This window comes from Salmo trutta, chromosome 28 (genome assembly GCF_901001165.1).
Source record: "Salmo trutta chromosome 28, fSalTru1.1, whole genome shotgun sequence".
Lineage (NCBI taxonomy): Eukaryota > Metazoa > Chordata > Actinopteri > Salmoniformes > Salmonidae > Salmo > Salmo trutta.
In genome coordinates, this window is record NC_042984.1 from 41246180 (window position 1) to 41267510 (window position 21331).

The 21331-nt window shown below is 45.7% G+C and overlaps 1 protein-coding gene across 1 annotated transcript in view; it reads left to right on the forward strand.

Moving 5' to 3' along the window:
• LOC115166387 (protein bassoon-like) overlaps positions 1-21331 on the forward strand; it is an 86720-nt gene that overhangs the window by 29750 nt on the left and 35639 nt on the right. The window contains exon 2 of the mRNA XM_029720293.1: positions 12648-13949. Coding sequence (XP_029576153.1) covers positions 12648-13949 — 1302 coding nt within the window. The remainder of the gene's footprint in view (positions 1-12647; positions 13950-21331) is intronic.

A 21331-nucleotide genomic window follows, 5' to 3' on the forward strand; every position in this document is an offset into this window, starting at 1 on the left:
CTAACCATCTTCTGGTAGATTGAAAGGCTTTCCCGAAAACCTTCTCAATTAAATGTTATCTAGCTACAAAGTAACCTATGCCTTGAAGTGTTCTCATTGACTCATTGTAAACAGCAGTAAAGATGGACTGGCCAGAACTCGTAACATCCTGCAGTTCAATCTCAGCTGACCTTGAACGAGGCTGGGTGGCTGCTTCCCTAAAACAAGATTGGAAGACATTAAAAGACATAGAGACGCACATACACACACTCTCTCTCTCTCTCTGAGTTGCATGGTGGATTGCTGGTTGACCGGCAGGTCTAAAAGCCTGGTAGTGCTGTGACTGGGCTCTGATATTCAGTAGCCTTTCGCTCTGACAGAGTGGGTAATGAGCTTTCCCGAAGCGGCCTGTTGTTTCTCAATGAGAGTTTCATCATGTTACGCCTCAGATAGCACTACCACCACCACCGCACCACCACCACCACCGCACCACCACCACCACCACCACCGCACCACCACCACCACCGCACCACCACCACCAACACCACCACAAACACCACCACCACCGCACCACTGCACCACCACCACCACCAGCACCACCACCGCACCACCACTGCAAATCTACGATCGGGTTCAAGTCCGTGCTCAGGCTGGGCCACTAAAGGACATTCAGAGACTTGTCCTGAAGCCAGTCCTGTGTTGTCTTGGCTGTGTGATTAGGGTCATTGTGCTGTTGAAGATGAACCTTCGCCCCAGTCTGAGGTCTTGAGCGCTTTGGAGCAAGGTTTCATCAAGGATCTCTCTGTACTTTGCTCTGTTCATCTTTCCCTCGATCCTAACTAGTCTCCCAGTCCCTGCCATTGAAAAACATTCCCATAGCATGATGCTGGCACCACCATACTTCACCCTTAGGGATGGTATTGGCCAGGTGATGAGAGGTGCCTGGTTTTCTCCGGATGTGACACTTGGCATTCAGGCCAAAGAATCTTGTTTTTAATGATATGAGAGTCCTTTGGGTGCCTTTTGGCAAACTCCAAGCAGGCTGATTGGAGTGCTGCAGAGATGGTTGTCTTTCTGGAAGTTTCTCCCATCTCCACAGTTTAAGTCTGGAGCTCTGTCAGAGTGAGCATTGGGTTCTTGGTCATCTCCCTGACCAAGGCTTTCTCCCCCGAGTGCTCAGTTGGGCCAGGCTGCCAGCTCTAGGAAGAGACTTAGTGGTTCCAAACTTCTTCCATTTAAGAATGATAGAGGCCACTGTGTTCATGGAAACCTTCAATGCTGCACAATGTTTTTCTTACCCTTCCCCAGATCTGTGCCTCAACACATTCCTGTCTCTGAGCTCTAAGGACAATTCCTTCGACCTCATGGCTTGGTTTTTGCTCTGACATGTACTGTTAACTGTGCGACCTTATATAGACAGGTGTGTGCCTTTCCAAATCATGTCCAATCAATTAAATTTACCACAGGTGGACTCCAATCAAGTTCTATAAACATCTCAAAGATGGTCAATGGAAACAGGATGCACCTGAGCTCAATTTCGAGTCTCATAGCAAATGGTCTGAATACTTATGTAAATAAGGTATTTCTGTTTTTTTCTGATTAATAAATTAGCTAATTGTTTTCACTTTGTTATTATGGGGTATTGGGTAGATTGATGAGGGGAGAAAATGATGTAATACATTTTAGAATAAGGCTGTAACGTAACAACATGTAGAAAAAGTATTCAGTGATCTGAATACTTTCTGAATGCATTGTATGTTCATAACTGGGGCGGCAGGGTAGCCTAGTGGTTAGAGCGTTGGATTAGTAACCGGAAGGTTGCAAGTTCAAATCCCTGAGCTGACAAGGTACAAACCTGTCGTTCTACCCCTGAACAAGGCAGTTAACCCATTGTTTCTAGGCTGTCATTGAAAATAAGAATGTGTTCTTAATTGACTTGCCTTTTTAAAGAAAGGTAAATAAAAATAAAAAAATCAGCAGGGACTCAGCTAGAGTGTTTTCAACTCCAACATACATTGTCTTTTCATATGCTTATATTGTAGAAAGACTATCTCTGTGTATTGCCACATGTATGTCTAAATGGCATTGTGTTTGCCTTAATCGTTCTTCAAGAAGCTACAAATACTATAGAAACGGTTCAGGCCATGGTCCACAGTGGTTCCTTCCTATCGGCTTACGTTAAAGGCTGAAATGACATTATTGACTCTCCCTATCAATTTTGAGGTTTGTTGGTATTTTGGTCCATTAATATGAGTATTTTCAAAAAGTAAACAAACATGTCAAAAATGTGGATGGGAATGTTATATTTTCTTTTAGTTTATCATACTATCGTCATCAACATTTTATCGAAAGTTAACCCATTTAAAAGGAACGTGCATCAATCATTTGAAAGCTCACTACATTAAATGACACACAATTTAAAAGCCCATTTCATAGAGAATGTTACAAACTGGACTATATTTAGTAACTTACTTTGAAGAGATGGTGATTAGGTATAAATAAACATTTGGTGTTTGGTAGTCTAAATTCAGTGTACGTTAACTGCCATTTCACAAGTCAGACTCTTCCCACATGCCAACACATTTTTCTCAGCTTCAGAAGCATCTGCAGTCACCAAATGTTTTGTGGTTATCCATAGATATATTCTCCAGACTGGCTCAGGGGAAGTTATTTATATATTGTCAATGTTTTATTCCAGATAACACGTCTTTTGAATTTTATAGATAGAAAGATGAAATCTGCTCTGGACAAGTCCGGTCCTGAAGTGTCATAACAAAATGAAACCAAAATATTTAGGCTGACTTCCTCCAGTGTCCAGAAAAATGTATTTGCACGATATGCAAATATGTGCATATTTAAGGAGACATTGCCTCATTTGCATATTTCAATAACATATTTTTGAAAAACATGTACACAAAAAAGTATTATATTTGTCTAAAATGAACTGGTAAAATTTTATTGTGATATGATTAAGGGGAAAAATTACCCTATGAGGGTTTGGAGCATAAGCTTGTGTCCGTTGGATGTTGATCAATGTTAGTGAGTGAATGGAAATTGTGGTGGGCGCCGGGCAGGCTGGCAATGCCAACAACTGAGATATAGAGCTGACAGGTGACACACACACACACACACACACACACACTGGGCCGTCTGGAGAAGAGTAATCATCACTGATTGGCTAATTAAGACTCTGTTGGAGTAGAACTTCTTCACTAAGGAACTACTCACTGGGAGCTGGACTCCACTGTGCCTGTGTGTTTGCGTGCAGTGAGTAGTGTTGCTTTGTAGTAGGCCTTTTTGCACTCTCAATAAGCCACAGTGTGTACAATGTGTACAAAAGACACAGGGCTTGGAATAACACTACTTGTATCGCTAGTTATACTACTGTTATCTTTCTACTAATAAAAAAGATATTCAACATTTGTTTCAGTGTATTTATGGGCTCACCATTTTGTTTGTTTAGCAGTAGCTGTGTTTCCAAACCTGTCTGATGAATTTTTCATGGGGGGGCAACTGGTGCCTGTGTGTCTGTGGCGGAGGCATGAAGCCTGTCTTTGCCTGCGTGTCACACGGGTGTGCAAGTCGACAGGCCACAGAAATTGCCACGCTTGTTGGGGAAACGTACGACGTCAGAATTTGTTTTCCGCAAATGATGGCATTCCGACCCCTTCTTAGTCTGTTGATGCTGATCTATCAGTGTGTGTGTGTGTGTGTGTGTGTGTTTGTGTGTTCATGTGCCCACGTGCGCGCCGTGCATGTGTGCGCATGTCTACATGTGTGTGTGTTTACATGTATCCGACTAATAGCTTTAGACGCACTACCATCGAAAAAGTGACTTGCAATTCTCAAACAAGAACATCTCTGGCATAACAACTCCAACTATAGCACTGCCTGTGTCTCCTCTGTCCTCTCAGTAGTGTGACACCAGTCGAGTTCCTAGTTCCTGTGCTGTCTCTCCTGCCATGCACACACACACACACACACACACACACACACACACACACACACACACACACACACACACACACACGCAAGCTAGTTCCTGGGCTGTCTCCTCTGCCCCTCGTTGTACCACCAGTAATTAATTACAGATTAAATTAGAGCTCCTGAGTGCTTCCTCATACTGCTCCGCTGCTCTGGAGGAGTGATGGGAGGCACCGGGACACGGGCTGAGATGCTCTGATAAGGCCTCGGATGATTAGAACAGAGCACCTCCGCTTCCATCCTTCCATTCACAGAGTTCCGCCGTGGAGAGACAGAGACAGAAAACAGGGAGAGGAGGATGATCTCTGGATTAGTTTAATTAGTTCGAAATGACCCCCTGGATTAATGATTGACAATCAGGACAGGAAGTGTGTGTGGGGGTGGGGGGTTGTGTGTGTGGGGGTGTGTTTCTGTCTGTCTGTGTGTGGGAGCGCATCTGTGTGTTTTCGTGGATGGAGGATGAGTAACCTGGTCCCAGATTTGCATGCGTTTTAGCCAACTACGATAGTCAGACATATTGGCTACGGTAAACACGCATACAGATCTGGGACCAGGAAAAAGGATGAGGGGCTCACGCATTTGGCTATGGTGGTGAAGGTTTGAGCAAGAAGCCACAATAGGCAACAGTAGGGGATGTTGCGAAGGGTGCTTGATAGGAACGCCATATCCCACGTATATACATACCCAAGGACCTTGTGCTGTATGATCAGCTAGTGATGCTGCTGAAACCTGAGGATACCGGTTTCATGTCGTTCCCTGACTGCCTGCCTAGCTGTCTTTTCACTGGCTTATGTGAGAGCAGAGAATGAGGTGAGTTGGCATGATCAGTGTTGAAGAGCTGCCTACTAAATGCTGACTGTTCGCTCCGTGCGGACCTGGCTTGCTGACTGCTCCCCGCCATGCACAGAGCCACGGGACTCATACACTCATTAACATCAACGTTATCTGACCTGATTCGCAGGATGATAGAGACAGAGGAGGTTTTTTAGTGTCAGGTGAAAGAAATTGACTTTTAACTTATCGCCAATTACTATTCAAGGAAGGCTATCTACATTTTCTGTAATTAGAGTGAAGAGAAGAAGAGGGAAGAGGAGTGCAAAGATAATACGTGAGAAATATATACACAACCGTGTATATCCCCACTCAATCGAACACCGCTACGGCTCTCAGGAAACTACATTGGACTTTGTGCAAACTGGAAACCGCATATCCTGAGGTTGCGTTTTTTGTAGCTGGGGATTTGAACCCTTTGATGCATGCAATCACATAATTGTGATCATTGTCGAGTGGTCCCTGTAGCATACCATCGCAAATATGTGATTGGAACAGTAGCAACAGAACGTATGATGCAACTAATGTGTCTAAACAGCATTGCTGTCTGAAAAGCATCCAAACAATGCCTTGTACTGATGTGAAATAAAGGTCTTCACTACTTTATTCTTAAATTTGATATTTTATTGTAAAAGATAAATGCGAACTTCATCATCCAAACATCACGCGGAACACATCCACAGCCAAACTAATCCCATAAACCAGTCTAAATAACATGTTTCACTGACAAAAAAACGAAACATAAGTTAGCGACCTAACAGCTAGACTTGTTTACAATGTACAACATCTCTGGTGAACACAAGGGAGAAATGTAATATTGTTTAGAAAACAAATGCGTGTCAGCTAAGCTAACAGCAGCGAAATTCTTTATGATGGCAGCCATGTTTGACATTGAAAACGCCCTAGTCCCAGAATTCCCTTCACTATGAGACGCAAATAAACAAAGTCAAAGTCAAAAATGGCTGCACCCATTGCCAGAAAAATATGAACTTAGTTCGGCCACTTTTCAGCATATTACAAATCTTTGATGTAGTTGTTACGGTGTATACAAGAACCGGAGCACATGACTTGACAAGTCATTTATAGTTTTTGACAAATCACAAAGCAAATAAAATGTTATCACTTCACAGATCATCACCCCAAATACAAGCCTACTGCCTAGCTCAGGGGTGAGAAAACGTTTTGGCTCGAGGGCCACATTGGGATTTTGAAATTCAACGGAAGGACGCATTTTTTGGGGGACCAATTGTTTTCTAAAAAAATTGTTTTCTAAAAAAAAAAAGTCTAAAATTAATTTGCGGGGGACTCCCGTGGTCTAAGGCACTGCATCGCAGTGCTTGTGGTATCACTACAGACCCGGGTTTGATTCCCAGGCTGTGTGTCATAGCTGGCCATGACTGGGAGACCCATGAGGCGGCGCACAATTGGCCCAGCGTCGTCCGGGTTAGGAGAGGGTTTGGCAGGCCGAGATTTCCCTGTCCCATTGCGCTCTAGCGACACCTGTGGCAGGGCGGGCGCATGCAAGCTGACACCCATTGGCCTAGCCTAACCATAGCACAGAAGCTAAACAGGGTTGCCAGATTTGGGGAAACCATTTTAGGGGTTTTGTGTGTGTGTGTGGGGGGGGGGTAAACGTCATTTGTGGGGGATTTCAAGTCCATGGGGGTGTAAACATGGAGGAAGGTATCGTGGTTGTATAAGAAGCAGGAAATATTGATATGCTGGGGATTTACCAATAAATGGGGGTGGCAAACACAGGAGAAGTTTAAGCTAAATAAAAATAAAACCCCTTTTAATGGGGGGGGGTCTGAGCTGGCAAACCTGCGCAACGATAGTTACAATCTAAGTCAATCGAACCCTCCCTTCACCAAGTTTTGTTATAAACTCTTTGGTCTGACAGACAACCAGAATGCATTGTATGATGTCAACAAACATGGCGCCACACATAGCTGGCATTTAGCTTAGCATTAGCTCATCATAATCAGTACAACCTTCCAAAAAGTATTTTACACACATTATAAGTGTCCATTACAGTTTATGCAAGAATCAGATTCTTTTTTTTTACCTGTACTTGAAAACGTGAATAAAACAGTAAATACATTATGCTCCATACATACGGTGTGCTACATTAGAAACAACAACACAATATACAGAATCTATATTGATAATAAGGCAATTACTTTGATAGGACGTACTCATGTCCAAAATTATTATTAGTAAGGAAAACAACAATGAAGGCAATGCGGGCAACAGCCGGAAAATGTGCCAGGGGAAAAAAGTTTGTGCAAGTTCTTTTCTGACTGAAGATGCACAAATGTCTGCTTCAGTATTCTCTCTCACAGGCGGTTAGCCATTGGTTGGCTTATGCCAAAGGAAAGATGACGCAGAGATGGTCGCCTCGCTTCGAGTTCTTAGGGAAACTATGCAGTATTTTTTTTTAATGTATTATTTCTTACATTGTTAGCCCAGAAAATCTTAAGTATTATTACATACAGCCGGGAGGAACTATTGGATATAAGAGCGATGTCAACTTACCGACATTACGACCAGGAATAAGACTTTCCTGAAGTGGATTCTTTGGTCGGACCACCACCCAGGACATTAGATCTAATCCCAGAGGCCGACCCAAAACAATGTCGCCGCAGGAGAGGTAGACGTAGTGGCCTCCTGGTCAGACTTCAAAGGCGTGCACACCACCCACCGCTTCTGAGTATATTACTCGCCAATATCCAGTCTCTAGACAACAAGGTGGACAAAATTAGGGCAAGGGTTGCCTTCCAGAGAGACATCAGAGATTTTAACATTCTCTGTTTCACGGAAACATGGCTCACTCGGGATATGTTGTCGGAGTTGGTACAGCCACCGGGTTTCTTCATGCGTCACGCTGACAGAAACAAACATCTCTCTGGTAAGAAGAAGGGTGGGGGTGTACGCATCATGATTAACGACTCATGGTGTAATCATAACGACATACAGGAACTCAAGTCCTTCTGTTCACCTGACCTAGAGTTCCTTACAATCAAATGCTGACCACATTATCTCCCAAGAGAATTATCTTTGATTATAGTCACAGCCATGCATATCCCCCCCAAGCAGATACCTTGACGACCTTTGAAGAACTTTACTGGACTCTATGTAAATTGCAAACCATATATCCTGAGGCAGCATTTATTGTAGCTGGGGATTTTAACAACGCTAATTTGAGAACAAGGCAACGTAAATTCTATCAGCACATTGACTGCAGCACTTGCGCGGTCAATACGCTGGACCACTGCTACTCTAACATCCACCATGCATACAAGGCCCTCCCCCCGCCCTTCCTTCAGCAAATCCGACCACAACTCCATCTTGCTCCTACCATCCTACAGGCAGAATCTCAAACAGCATGTACCCGTGACTAGAACCATTCAATGCTGGTCTGACCAATTGGAATCCACGCTTCAAGATTGTTTTGATTCTGCAGACTGGGAATTGTTCTGGGAAGCCTCAGAGAATAACATAGATTTATACGCTGACTCGGTGAGTGAGTTTATAAGGAAGTGCATTGGAGATGTTGTACCCACTGTGACTATTAAAACGTACCCTAACCAGAAACCTTGGATAGATGTTGGCATTCGCGCAAAACTGAAAGTGCCAGCCACCGCATTCAACCATGGAAAGATGTCTGGGAATATGGCAGAATATAAAGTGGAGACTCAATTCAATGGCTCAGACACGAGACGTATGTGGCAGGGTCTACAGACAATTACAGACTACAAAAAGATAACCAGCCACGTCACGGACACCGACTTCTTGCTTCCAGACAAACTAAACACCTTCCTTGCCCACTTTGAGAATAATACAGTGACACCAATGCAACCCGCTACCAAGGACTGTGGGCCCCCCTCTCCTTCTCCGTGGCCGGCGTGAGTAAGACGTTTAAACGTGTTAACCCTCGCAAGGCTGCTGGCCCAGATGGCATCCCTAGCCGCGTCCTCAGAGCATGCGCAGACCAGCTGGCTGGTGTGCTTACAGACATATTCAACTGCTCCCTATCCCAGTCTGCTGTCCCCACATGCTTCAAGATGGCCACCATTGTTCCTGTACCCAAGAAGGCAAAGATAACTGAACTAAATGACTAGCACTCACTTCTGTCATCATGAGGTGCTTTGAGAGACTAGCCAAGGATCATATCACCTCCACCTTACCTGCCACTCTAGACCCACTTCAGTTTGCATACCGCCCCAACAGGTTCACAGACGATGCAATCGCCATCACAATGCACACTTCCCTATCTCATCTGGACAAGAGGAATACCTATGTAAGAATGCTGTTCATTGACTACATCTCAGCATTCAACACCATAGTACCCTCCAAGCTCATCATTAAGCTTGAGGTCCTGGGTCTCAACCCCGCCCTGTGCAATTGCGTCCTGGACTTTCTGACAGGCCGCCCCCAGGTGGTTAAAGTAGGAAACAACATCTCACATCACGGACAAACTGAAATGGTCCACCCACACAGACAGAGTGGTGAAGAAGGCGCAACAGCGCCTCTTCAATCTCAAGAGGATGAAGAAATTTGGCTGGTCACCTAAAATACTCACAAACTTGTACAGATGCACAATTGAGAGCATCCTGTCGAGATGAATCACCGCAGCTTCATTAAATAGTCCCCGTAAAACACCAGTCTCAACATCCCTGACCACTGACTTCAAAATGGCCCGAGTCGCTCCCCTTCTCAAGAAACCAACACTCGACTCATCTGACGTCAAAAAATATAGACCTGTATCTGTTCTTTCTTTTCTTTCCAAAACACTTGATTGTTCTGTCTCTAATCAACTCTCTTATTATCTCTCTCAGAACCATCTTCTCGACCCTAACCAGTCAGGCTTCAAGACAGGTCACTCAAAAGAGACTGTTCTTCTCTATGTCATGCAGGCTCTGCCAAAGCTGACTCTCTCTCCTCTGTTCTCATCCTCCAAGATCTATCCACTGCTCTCGACACGTGAACAGCCAGATCCTCCTCTTGAGGTGACTCTATTACCGCTACACCAGCAGTCATGAGTAATGACCGCAGTAAAATTATATGTGACCGTTGGGTACTACATGCTTTGGTAGTAGCCAACTTGCTAAAGACCATCAGGTCCTCATGGCCTGGTACTCAGGGCTCTATTGTCCCTCCAACCACTCTGACAACAATGCAAATGCAATCAAAAATCACATCAAACATGTATCATCCAAACAGTATCATGCATTAAAACTCACCTCACTGTGATGCTCAATTTGAAGAAAGAAGTTCAACAGCAGGTTGAAACTGAGTGTAAACATGTTCGTTGTGGATGTTGTTTCAAAACCTTACACAACGAAATGGACAGCTTTCTAAGGTGATGATTCATTCAAAACAGCCATATACATATTAGAGCTTATTCATACCCATAGGCTTCTGAACCCAAAATATTGTGCTGTTATACAATACATAGCCTACTGCATATTACGCATGGCAGAAAAACATAAAACAAAACTGATTTAAGATGTCTTTGGTACATAATTGGGGCTGTCTACAGTTTAGTGAAATATGTTTTGTTGCGAAAACATGTTACTATCGATGTTGCCGAACTGATTTTATTTGGTTTCCCAAATGAAGCACTGGTTAGATGCAGGAACAGGGTTGGAGAGCCAATGGCATACAGAGTTTCGGTGGACAATCACCTGTCGCACAGCGAGAGCATGCTCCTCAAAGAGCGGTTGATGCATGGAGTGAAATAAGTGTTTTTATATATTATTTTATATTTTTATTTATTCTCAGATGCTCATATTAAGCACATGCTCAGCAATAAAACCGAGGTAGCCTACCAGGCATCATTGAAAAACGCACTGGCGGGAAAGCGCGCGGCCTCCATTCGCTATCTGAGTGCATACAGATAGCATGTATTTTTCCCCCTGCCCTATTTCCTGCCCATTTGATAAATGGGCCATTCTAAATCAAAACCAATTTTACATATTAGTTAAGACAAGATAAAATTGAGACTAGTCTGATGGGTGAAAATATGACCACTTGATGAGAGAACTGCTGTGCAGCCTGAGGCGAGGATCAGAGCTCAAGCTTTCTTTGCTACTTTCTCAAATCATCAAAAGCCTATAGTCTCATCATGTTTTTCATTTCTAAGACATTGGAAGATTTGTATTATTCACAACTAACGTTGCCAAATAGCTCTAAATCTAGCGTATAGGACCTGTTTCAAACGATCACTTTTACGCTCAACATCGCCACTTCGTACGTGCACTCACTCCAGAATATCCTTTCTATTTTAGTTCGATCATATTCTTCTTACTTTAAAATCATATAATATAAAATAATGGCATGGGACTTACAAGCATATCTTGCTAAATGAAAAAAGCCTACAGCCTATGGCATGGAGCATAGCCAGATAACTCATATTCTGCACTTCGGAAATACATTTTCTTTATATCATAATGTTCCTTTAAACCTGACTAAAATAAATAATGGATTTATTGTGATGGTGTATATTCAGTTGATTTATTATACTATTTTGAAAGTAGATGTTGCAAAGATGCAAATCAGCTGCTTGTACACGTGGAAGCCTGGAGATGCTAAACGTGTTTATGTTAATTAACGGTCAATTACCGTGAGACCGGCAGTCTTCTGCATAACAATAACCGGCTGACAAAATTTCCTGACCTTGACAGCCTTAGGCGTGACCCTGGACAACACCCTATCGTTCTCTGCAAACATCAACAGCAGTGACTCGCTCCTGCAGGTTCACGTGCTACAACCTTCGTAGAGTACGATCCTACCTTACACAGGATGCGGAGCATCTCCTAATTCAGGCACTTGTCACCTCCCTTCTGGACTACAGCAACTCGCTGTTGGCTGGGCTCCCCGCTTTTGCCATCAAACCCCTGCAACTTATCCAGAATGCTGCAGCCCGCCTGGTGTTCAACCTTCCCAAGTTCTCCCATCTCACATTACTCCTCTGCACACTCCACTGGCTTCCAGTCAAAGCCCGCATCCACTACAAGACCATGGTGCTTGCCCATGGAGCTGCAAGGGGAACTGCCCCTCCCTACCTTCAGGCTATGCTCAAACCTTACACCCCCAACACGAGCACTCCGTTCTGCCACCTCTGCTCTTTTGGCCTTCCCACCCCTACGGGAGGGTAGCTCCCTATCTGTCCAGTCCTGAACTAACACTCACACTTGACTCCCCCTTTTCTAGCTCTGACTTTGCTGAAAGCTACTTCATTGTGGGAAAGGGTACTTACTATGCCTTTGATATGTGGTTGTCCCACCGCACTATCTTAAGATGAATGCACTAACTGTAAGTCGCTCTGGATAAGAGTGTCTGCTAAAGGACTGAAATGTAAAAAAAGAAGAAAAAAGAAAAAAAAGAAAAGGAAAAGGGAAACATAATGACGGGGCAGTGGAGGCTGGTTTAGCTCACTTGGAGAGCCGCTTCTCTCCAGCTGAAGGTGGAGTGGGAAAGCAGGCTTTGACACAGGGGAGGACATCCCTGGATCTGTAAGAGGAGGAGGAGGAGGAGCTGTGAGCTCATTATCTCTAGATTATGAAGTGAATCTACTGCCAGGCTGCGGTTATTTACTCAGCAATCAGTCTGTTCTGCAGTCCATTTGTGGTTAAATTGCTACTGGATATTACTCATTTGTAAACTTACTTTCTTTAATCCCATAAGTCAAAACTTGGACAAATAGACATATTGGAAGGTTCCAATTACAGTAGTGATTGACCAAATGTTTCAAACACTTGATATGTTTAAAAAGATCAAAGAGGAGTACATGAATGAATATACTTGTTGTGGTGTTAACATGTTTTTTTTCTCTTGTTTGTGTTTCCCAGGTCCAGGAGTGGCTCTGTCTCAACTGCCAGATGCAGAGGGCGTTGGGCATTGACATGACCACCGCACGATCCAAGAGCCAGCAGCAGATCCACTCTCCATCCCACCAAGCCAAACCCATTGTCCAGCCATCACCTGTTCATCCAGCCCAGCTAAAATCCCATCCCCAGCCCCAGGCCCAACCCTATGGTCAAACTCAGCCCCAGGCCCAGCCCTACGGTCAATCCCAGCCACAGTCTTTTGGCCAAACTCAGCCCCAGCCCTTTGGTCAATCCCAGCCTCAGCAACAGCCCTACAGCCAAACTCAGCCCCAACCCTATGGTCAATCCCAGCCCTATGGGCAGTCCCAGCAACAGCCCTACGGCCAAAGCCAGCCCCAACAACAGCCCTACGGCCAAAGCCAGCCCCAACAACAGCCCTACAGCCAAAGCCAGCCCCAACAACAGCCCTACGGCCAAAGCCAGCCCCAGCAACAGCCCTTTGGCCAAACCCAGCCTCAAGCCAACCCCCAGGCTCAGCATCAGCCACAGCCCTCCCCTGGCCTACAGAGACACCCTGTCGCCGGCTCAGCCTCCCTGCCCGGGTCTTCGACAAGCTCTCCCCAGCACATCCCATATGGCCAGAGAGGGCCTGGAGGTCCCGGCCAGCCCCGGATACCCCACCCTGGAGCAGTCCCCCTGGTGGGCATGGCCAAGGCTCCCTCCCAGCCAGACCTGGGTAGAGGTACCCCGAAGCACCAGGGCGGCCGCCAGGCTGCCAGCGCTGGCTCCTCCCCCGCACATCGACCCTCCGCCCCCCAGGGGCAGCCCCCCCAGGACGGCCTCACCAAACTGTTTGGCTTTGGGGCGTCGCTCCTCAACCAGGCAGCCAGCACCCTGGCATCTGTGGACCCCCTCTCAGGGCCACCGTCCTCCCAGCCCTCCCCTGCCAGGGGTGGACCTGCCAATAAACAACAAGGACCCCCTGGTGCTAAACCTTTCCAGACAGGTGGCCCGATGGGTAGCCCCCATGCACCAACTCAGAAAGGGCCCCAACAGCAGCAGTCGCCTGCGCATCAACACAAGGGGCCACAGCAGCAGCAAGGGTCACCCCTCAAACAGCAGCAGCAGCCGGCGGCCAGACAGGAGCCTGCTCCCAAGCCTGTGGAGCCTGTGGAGCCTGAGAAGCCCAAAGTCAACTGCCCCCTGTGTAAGACGGAGCTCAACATCGGCAGCACAGCCGAGCCGCCCAACTACACCTCCTGCACCCAGTGCCACGCCCAAGTGTGCAACCTGTGCGGATTCAACCCCGCGCCTCACCTGGAGGTAAGCAAGACTTTCCCTTCTTCCACATACTCTACCTCCTCTCTCACCCTTTCTATCTGTTTCTATTCCCTTCTCTCTCTCTCTCTCTCACTCTCTCTCTCTCTCCCTACCTCTCAGTCACGTTTCTCTCTTCTTCCAACTATCAAATCTGTATTGTGTCCCTTTCAGGGAATGTGGCTTGTATCTCATCTCAAGCTCAACAGCATAGCATCACCACATAGTGGTGCGATCTCGCTGTAATATCCTCCTCCCTTTCTCTCTCTCTCTCTCTCTCTCTCTCTCTCTCTCTCTCCTTCTTTCCCCCTCTTATTGCCCTTGATCCTTCACTGAGAGGTGTGCTCCTGTTTGTCATTACTTTGTGAATAATGCGGCTCGACCAAACTTATTTACAGCAATCCCACCTTGACAGTGTCGCGGCAGGTCAAGCTTTATATCTCTACCATGTCTGCCGCCGCAACAATTCATTTCTTCTCTTATTTTGCCGTTCAATTTTTCATGGAGGCATTTTTTCAATTTTGGCGAGTGGTTCTTCAAGGATACCTGATTAAAGGGTTAAAACGTTGGTTTTTCCTCCCATTCATTGGTATTCAAAAGAGTTGTTCCAATCACTTATAATGAAGCCCTTCTTCCCTCTCAGACCTCTTTTCTGTAGATAAGCACACAGAACTTGAAAACACCACATGTGCATACTAATGATTTGATGGTGGAGTGAGCGATGAAAGGAGCTGGACAGACAGCCGTTGAGTGGCTTAGTAAAACCCAAATGTTTTTTATTTTTATTTAACCTTTAGTTAAGAACAAAATATTATTTACAAACCTAACCCGGACAACGCTGGGCCAGTTGTGCGCTGCCCTATGGGACCCCCGATCACGGCCGGTTGTGATACAGCCTGGAATCGAACCAGGGTCTGTAGTGAGATGCATTGAGATGCAGTGCCTTAGACCGTTGCGTCACTTGGGAGCCCCCTAACATCAGAGATGTTCAGTCTCAAGGACCTTTGTGGGTGTACTGTACTTGCCTGGTCTTCTCTTTACGTTGGATATTTTCGGGGGGAAAACACGGCCTGTGTAACAGTAGCTATACTCTATGGGGCGGTTTCTCGAACACAGATTAAGCCTAGTCCTGGAATAAAATACATTTTTGAATGGAGATCCTTGATTGCGCTTTCTTTTTAGTCTAGGATTAATCTGTGTCCTGGAAACTACTGTTGTCTCGCATACAACTTGTTTATTACCTGGGATACCTGGGATACCTGGGATAGGATAAAGTAATCCTTCTAACCCCCCCCCCTTAAAAGATTTAGATGCACTATTGTAAAGTGGTTGTTCCACTGGATATCATAAGGTGAATGCACCAATTTGTAAGTCGCTCTGGATAAGAGCATCTGCTAAATGACTTAAATGTAATGTAAATGTTTATTTGGTAGGCTATACAGTTATGAAAGCTCTCCTCATTGTCCTAAATATATTAGTGAATCGTCCATAAACGGATGTCAGATGAGACGTTAACCAAATTGATGAGGGTAAGCAACTGGATTAGTTGATATTCTCTCCCTCTCTGCAGAAAGCCAGGTCAGAAGTCTCCCTAAATGGGGGGTCTGGGAAAAAGGTTAAGTAAATCACCATTGTGCCTATCTGCAGGTTGCCAATTAAAGGCTGGGAGATGGGAGATGGATTTCTCTCTAGCCTCTATGATTCAGGGAGGTTCAGGCTTTCGTCTGTGTGCGTGTGACCAGAATTTAGAGTGCTGCCGTTGCAGTGTACCAATTACTGGGTGTTTTTAATCCTCCCCACTGACTCACAGCCTAGCAGAAGGAACGTCAGAGAAATCATAAAGCAGCATTTAGATCCCTGGGTTTGAATTCAGACAAACCTACTGGGCGTGTCTTGGTTGATGGGTAGCTTTGTGAAATATGGGGAAGGCTTGTAAGATGTTATTAGCTGTCTCTATTCTCAAGTTGTCTCTCTGAAACCTGATCATATATACCTAATATAGTCCTTTGTGATTTCATACAGCTATATCCCATTGTTAATCACAATTTCATCCCACGTGTTACCTTGAAATAACTTCATAGTTTGAGTACACAATAGGATTTGAACTCCGAATATATACTGAACAAAAATATAAACGCAACATGTAAAGTGTTTGTCCCATGTTTCATGAGCTGAAATAAAAGATCCCAGAAATGTTTCATTCGCACAAAAAGCTAATTTGTTTACATCTCTTTTAGTGAGCATTTCTCCTTTGCCAAGATAATCCATCAACGTAACAGGTGTGGCATATCAAGAAGTTGATTAAACAGCATGATCATTACACAGGTGCACCTTGTGCTTGTGACAATAAAAGGCCACTCTAAAATGGACAGTTTTGTCAAACAACACAATGCCACAGATGTCTCAAGTTTTGAGGGAGCGTGCAACTGGCATGCTGACTGCAGGAATATCCACCAGAGCTGTTGCCAAAGAATTGAATGTTAATTTCTCGACCTTAAGCCGCCTCCAATGTCGTTTTAAAGAATTTTGCAGTACGTCCAACCGGCTTCACAACCGCAGACCACGTGTAACCACGCCAGCCCAGGACCTCCACATCTGGCTTCTTCTCCTGCGGGATCGTCTGAGACCAGCCACCCGGATAGCTGATGAAACTGTGGGTTTGCAGTTCAGCATCGTAACTGACTTCAGTGGGCAAATGCTCACCTTCGATGGCCCCTGGCACGCTGGAGAAGTGTGCTGTTCGTGGATGAATCCTGCTTTCAACTGTACTGGGAAATGGCAGACAGCGTGTATGGCGTCGTGTGGACGAGGTGTTTACTGACGTCAACGTTATGAACAGAGTGCCCCATGGTTGCAGTGGGGTTATGGTATGGGCAGGCATAAGCTACGGACAATGAACATAATTGCATTCTATCCGCCGCTATCACCTCATGTTTCAGCATGATAATGTCCCAGGCTGCAAGGATCTGTACACAATTCCTGGAAGCTGAAATTGTCCCAGTTCTTCCATGGCCTGCATACTCACCAGAAATGTCACATATTGAGCATGTTTGGGATGCTCTGGATTGACGTGTATGACAGTCACACCAGATACTGGCTGGTTTTCTTACCCACAGCCCTACCTTTTTTTAAAAGGTATCTGTGACCAACAGATGCATATCTGTATTCCCAGTCATGTGAAATCCATAGATTAGGTCCTAATGAATTTATTTCAATTGACTGATTTTGTTATATGAACTGTAACTCAGTAAAATCTTTGAAATTGTTGCATGTTGCGTTTCTATTTTATTCAGTGTAGATCATGAAACCATTGCTCCTTTCATTTTTTAAAAACATTTTAGTCATTTAGCAGACGCTCTTATCCAGAGCAACTTAAAGCAGTGAGTACATCCATTTTTCATACTTTTCATACTGGTTCCCCGTGGGAATCGAACCCACCAACTGAGCCACACGGGACCCACCTAATAGTCAGTTTTGCAGATCATAGATTAAGCATTGTGCTCCCCAAAGGTCTATGTGAAATGTTGTACAGTACAATGGGTCAGTGCCAGAGCCAGCCAGACCTAAAGACAATGGCAGGGCTATAAATAGACCCCAGAGTACAGCCTGAGTGACTGATTGGGGACCAAGATGCATTGGATCAAGGGATTTAAACCGAGAGGAATCCCAGCCCATTCAAACTGTTGGAGCCACACAGACAGAAAGGGGCTGCGGCAGTTTGCTGAATATCGGTTCTTTCAAATAAAGGAGGCCAGGAATCTTTTAAGTGTAGTGGGCCACTGCAGGAGCTTCGGTAGGCTGGCTTTCAGAATCGTGGCCCGTCGTGGCCCGTCGTGGCCCGTCGTGGCCCGTCGTGGCCCGTCGTGGCCCGTCGTGGCCCGTCGTGGCCCGTCGTGGCCCGTCGTGGCCCGTCGTGGCCCGTCGTGGCCCGTCGTGGCCCGTCGTGGCCCGTCGTGGCCCGTCGTGGCCCGTCGTGGCCCGTCGTGGCCCGTCGTGGCCCGTCGTGGCCCGTCGTGGCCCGTCGTGGCCCGTCGTGGCCCGTCGTGGCCCGTCGTGGCCCGTCGTGGCCCGTCGTGGCCCGTCGTGGCCTGTGACTCCTCAGCACGCCGGATGGAGAGACAGGCTGAGGAGGAGACTCTGAAAGGTGCACGCTATACTGTAGCTGGGTCACGTGGCCAGTCCAGAGGGAGAGCTGCTTTAGAGGGAGAGATACAGACCAAGAGGGAGAGAGGGGGGGAGAAAGATGGTGAGGGAGAGAGGGTAGTGGAACGGATGAGAAGTGAAAAGATGGAAGGGGAGAGAGAGAAAGGAAAAGAGAAAGAGAGGTAGAGGGAAGACATACAGATGTATAGTAGGATCTTAATTTGAGTCAGTTTGCTACAGCAGGAAAATAATCATGCAGCAACAGGAAATGTGATCTATTACGTGAATTATAATTAATGGACATTTTTGTACGGGTTGATACATTTTTTGTAAGGGAAAACAAACTTCAGAAGCCTTTTTAAACCTCAAATACACTACAAGTTGTACATTTCCTGTACTCCTGCAACAGGGTGATCAAATTAAGATCCTGCATCTATCTGTATGACGTCTAAAGCAGTGTCTCAGCAGAAACGAAAGAATGAAAGGGTGGGGGGAACAAAACATGGCAACTTTTCTGAGCTGGGTTGGATTTCTTTATTTTTAATATTATTTTGTATCTTTCAAATACTTTTAGCGTTTGCTCTAGTCTACCTCGAGTGCCTGATGGGCAGTTTGCAACGGTGGGACTACTCAGGCAAGCTCAATTAAGCCCAGATAAAGTATTTGAAAGGATTTCAAATAGTATTTGAACCCAGGTCTGGAGGGTAGTCAGTGTACAGTACACCGTGCTCCTCTACATATTTAATCGTTCACTATTTATAAAGCACATACCCCGGTGAATTATTAATCAGCACTCTTCTTCTCTCTTTGCTCCGTCTGTTCGCTGCCCACAAAAATGGTTGTCACTAAACAAAATGTGGACGTGCACTTTGTCAACTCTACCGACGTGCACTTTATCAACCAAAGGACCAAGTAGCCTGTAATGAAACATGAAAGGACATGAAAGAGAATAAGACAGAGGACACACACACACACACACACACACACACACACACACACACACACACACACACACACGCACATGCACATGTGCGCATACGCATCCAGGGATGCACGAAAGCAGGTATGCATACGCACACACATGCATGCATACAGGCGTAGACTGATACACACACATAAACACACACACACTCCGGCTGGCTCATCAGGCCTTGTAGCACACTTCCCTCTCGTTATCAAATACATCTGAGTTGCTCCCAAAGCGACCTTCACTTTATGTTGAGCTGAGAAAACTTCACACCTACACTGTCTTTTTTATCAACTCTCAAGCTATGATAAACCTTTTGGTGCATAACAATGTTGTGTATTTTTACAATCTCATTTTAGATCATTTTTTTGTTAGATAATGGTCATTTCTTAGAAATCTTAGTGCGAGGAATAGACTGTGTTCGTGGTACTGGTAACAAATACATACCAACTTCTGTCAGAGTGGTATAGATTCAAAAACAACTACTTAAATGGCAGTCGTTGGTGGACTCCAGTCTCTAGCTTTGGAACCAGAACAGTAAGTGAGTCAGGGCAATCAGAGCCGGCAATGCGTCCTAAATGGCACCCTATTCCATACAAAGTGCACTACTTTTCACCAGGGCCCATAATGGTCAAAAGTTGTGTTTTATACTCTGTAGGGAATAGGGTGCCATTTTGGACGCAACCTATATCTGGCTGATTGACAGGTAAAATGTTTAATCGACTCTGCAGTCGTTAAGTTGCCCAGGGGGAGGGCGCTGCAGGTGGAGGGGAATTATGGGACGCAAAGAAAAGTGAATGAGTTCATCATCCAGGAAGTGTCTTGTCTGTCACAAAGGACTTCACAGCTGCCGTCACAAGTGTCCCAACAATTACTCTGTCTCTCACTCACCTGTCTGTGTCTGTGTGTGTGTGTGTGTGTGTGTGTGTGTGTGTGTGTGTGTGTGTGTGTGTGTGTGTGTGTGTGTGTGTGTGTGAAAAATGCCAAGGGGGATGAAGCCACTGTATATATGCACTTGCATATGTATGGGTGTGTGTGTGTGTGTGTGTGTGTGTGTGTGTGGGGGGGGGGGGGGGGGGGGGGGGGGGGGGGGGTGCCATCCTGACCTAGTTGGCGGTTGTCTGGACACTGTGCTGTGGTAGTCCTACATTACTTAGCAACCCTGCTCGCACACTTCTTGAAATAGTATTGGTGTGTATCATTTTTACTATGGTATTGGTGCTAATATTGTAAGCAACATGCTGTTGCCGTTACCAGGTGGATGTTGACAGACACAGGACTCCCTCTTAGTTCACTAGAGGTGTGTGAATCTCAGCGCTGGAAAGGTTAGTAGCACAGCTAATTCAAAGCCACGGTTGTTACGTGTGTGTGCTTGCGTGTGGTGTGTGTGTGTGTCTGTTCGTGTGCTTGTGTGTGTTCGCACGTGTACATCTATGTGTGTGCGTCAATGTGTGTGTGCAGGTGTGTGTGTGTGTGTGTGTGTGTGTGTGTGTGTGTGTGTGTGTGTGTGTGTGTGTGTGTGTGTGTGTGTGTGCCTGCGGGGATGGAGGCAGTGGGGACAAGGGGTCAGGGTATACCACGGAGATGATGAGGATTGTTAAAGGTAATTGGTTAGCTTGTTATCTGTATGTGGGTTAGCAGGGCTAGTAGTAGAGCCACCCTCCTATTTCATAAAGCTTTACTGACATCTACCTTATTAATGACCTTCCACCAGGGCTGCATCTCAAATGGCGCCCTGTTCCCTACGTAGTGTACGACTAGGACACATTAGGACAGGGATACTCAAATAGAGATACTGTACATGCATGTATATTCCTACCATTAGGATCGCTGCTAGAACAATTGGCCAGAGATTACTTCTCAATTGGTTAATCCCAAGTCTGAATCAGTCCCTGATTGGAGGGTAAAGAATGAAAATCATCTGTGCTTCAGACTTTAGAGGAAAGTGGGGGGATGGTGGGGATCTCTCGCTCTCTCTCTCTCTCGGGTTCTTCTCTTACAGATTAGAGTTGTCCTTGTCATAGCGTTTGCTGGTGAGAACTCAGTGATTCATCATATCCAGATGCTCCTCACTGCTCTGTCGATGCAGTCTTCAATCTGTCCCTCCGATCTGTGTGCGTTCTCTGCTTGCTGGGCTGCAGGTGGGAGATGTATGACTCACATGGCCAGTGACTAACCAACACAGTGCGCACACACACACACACCACACACACACACACACACACACACACACACACACACACACACAGCACACAACACACACACCCACACCCACAAC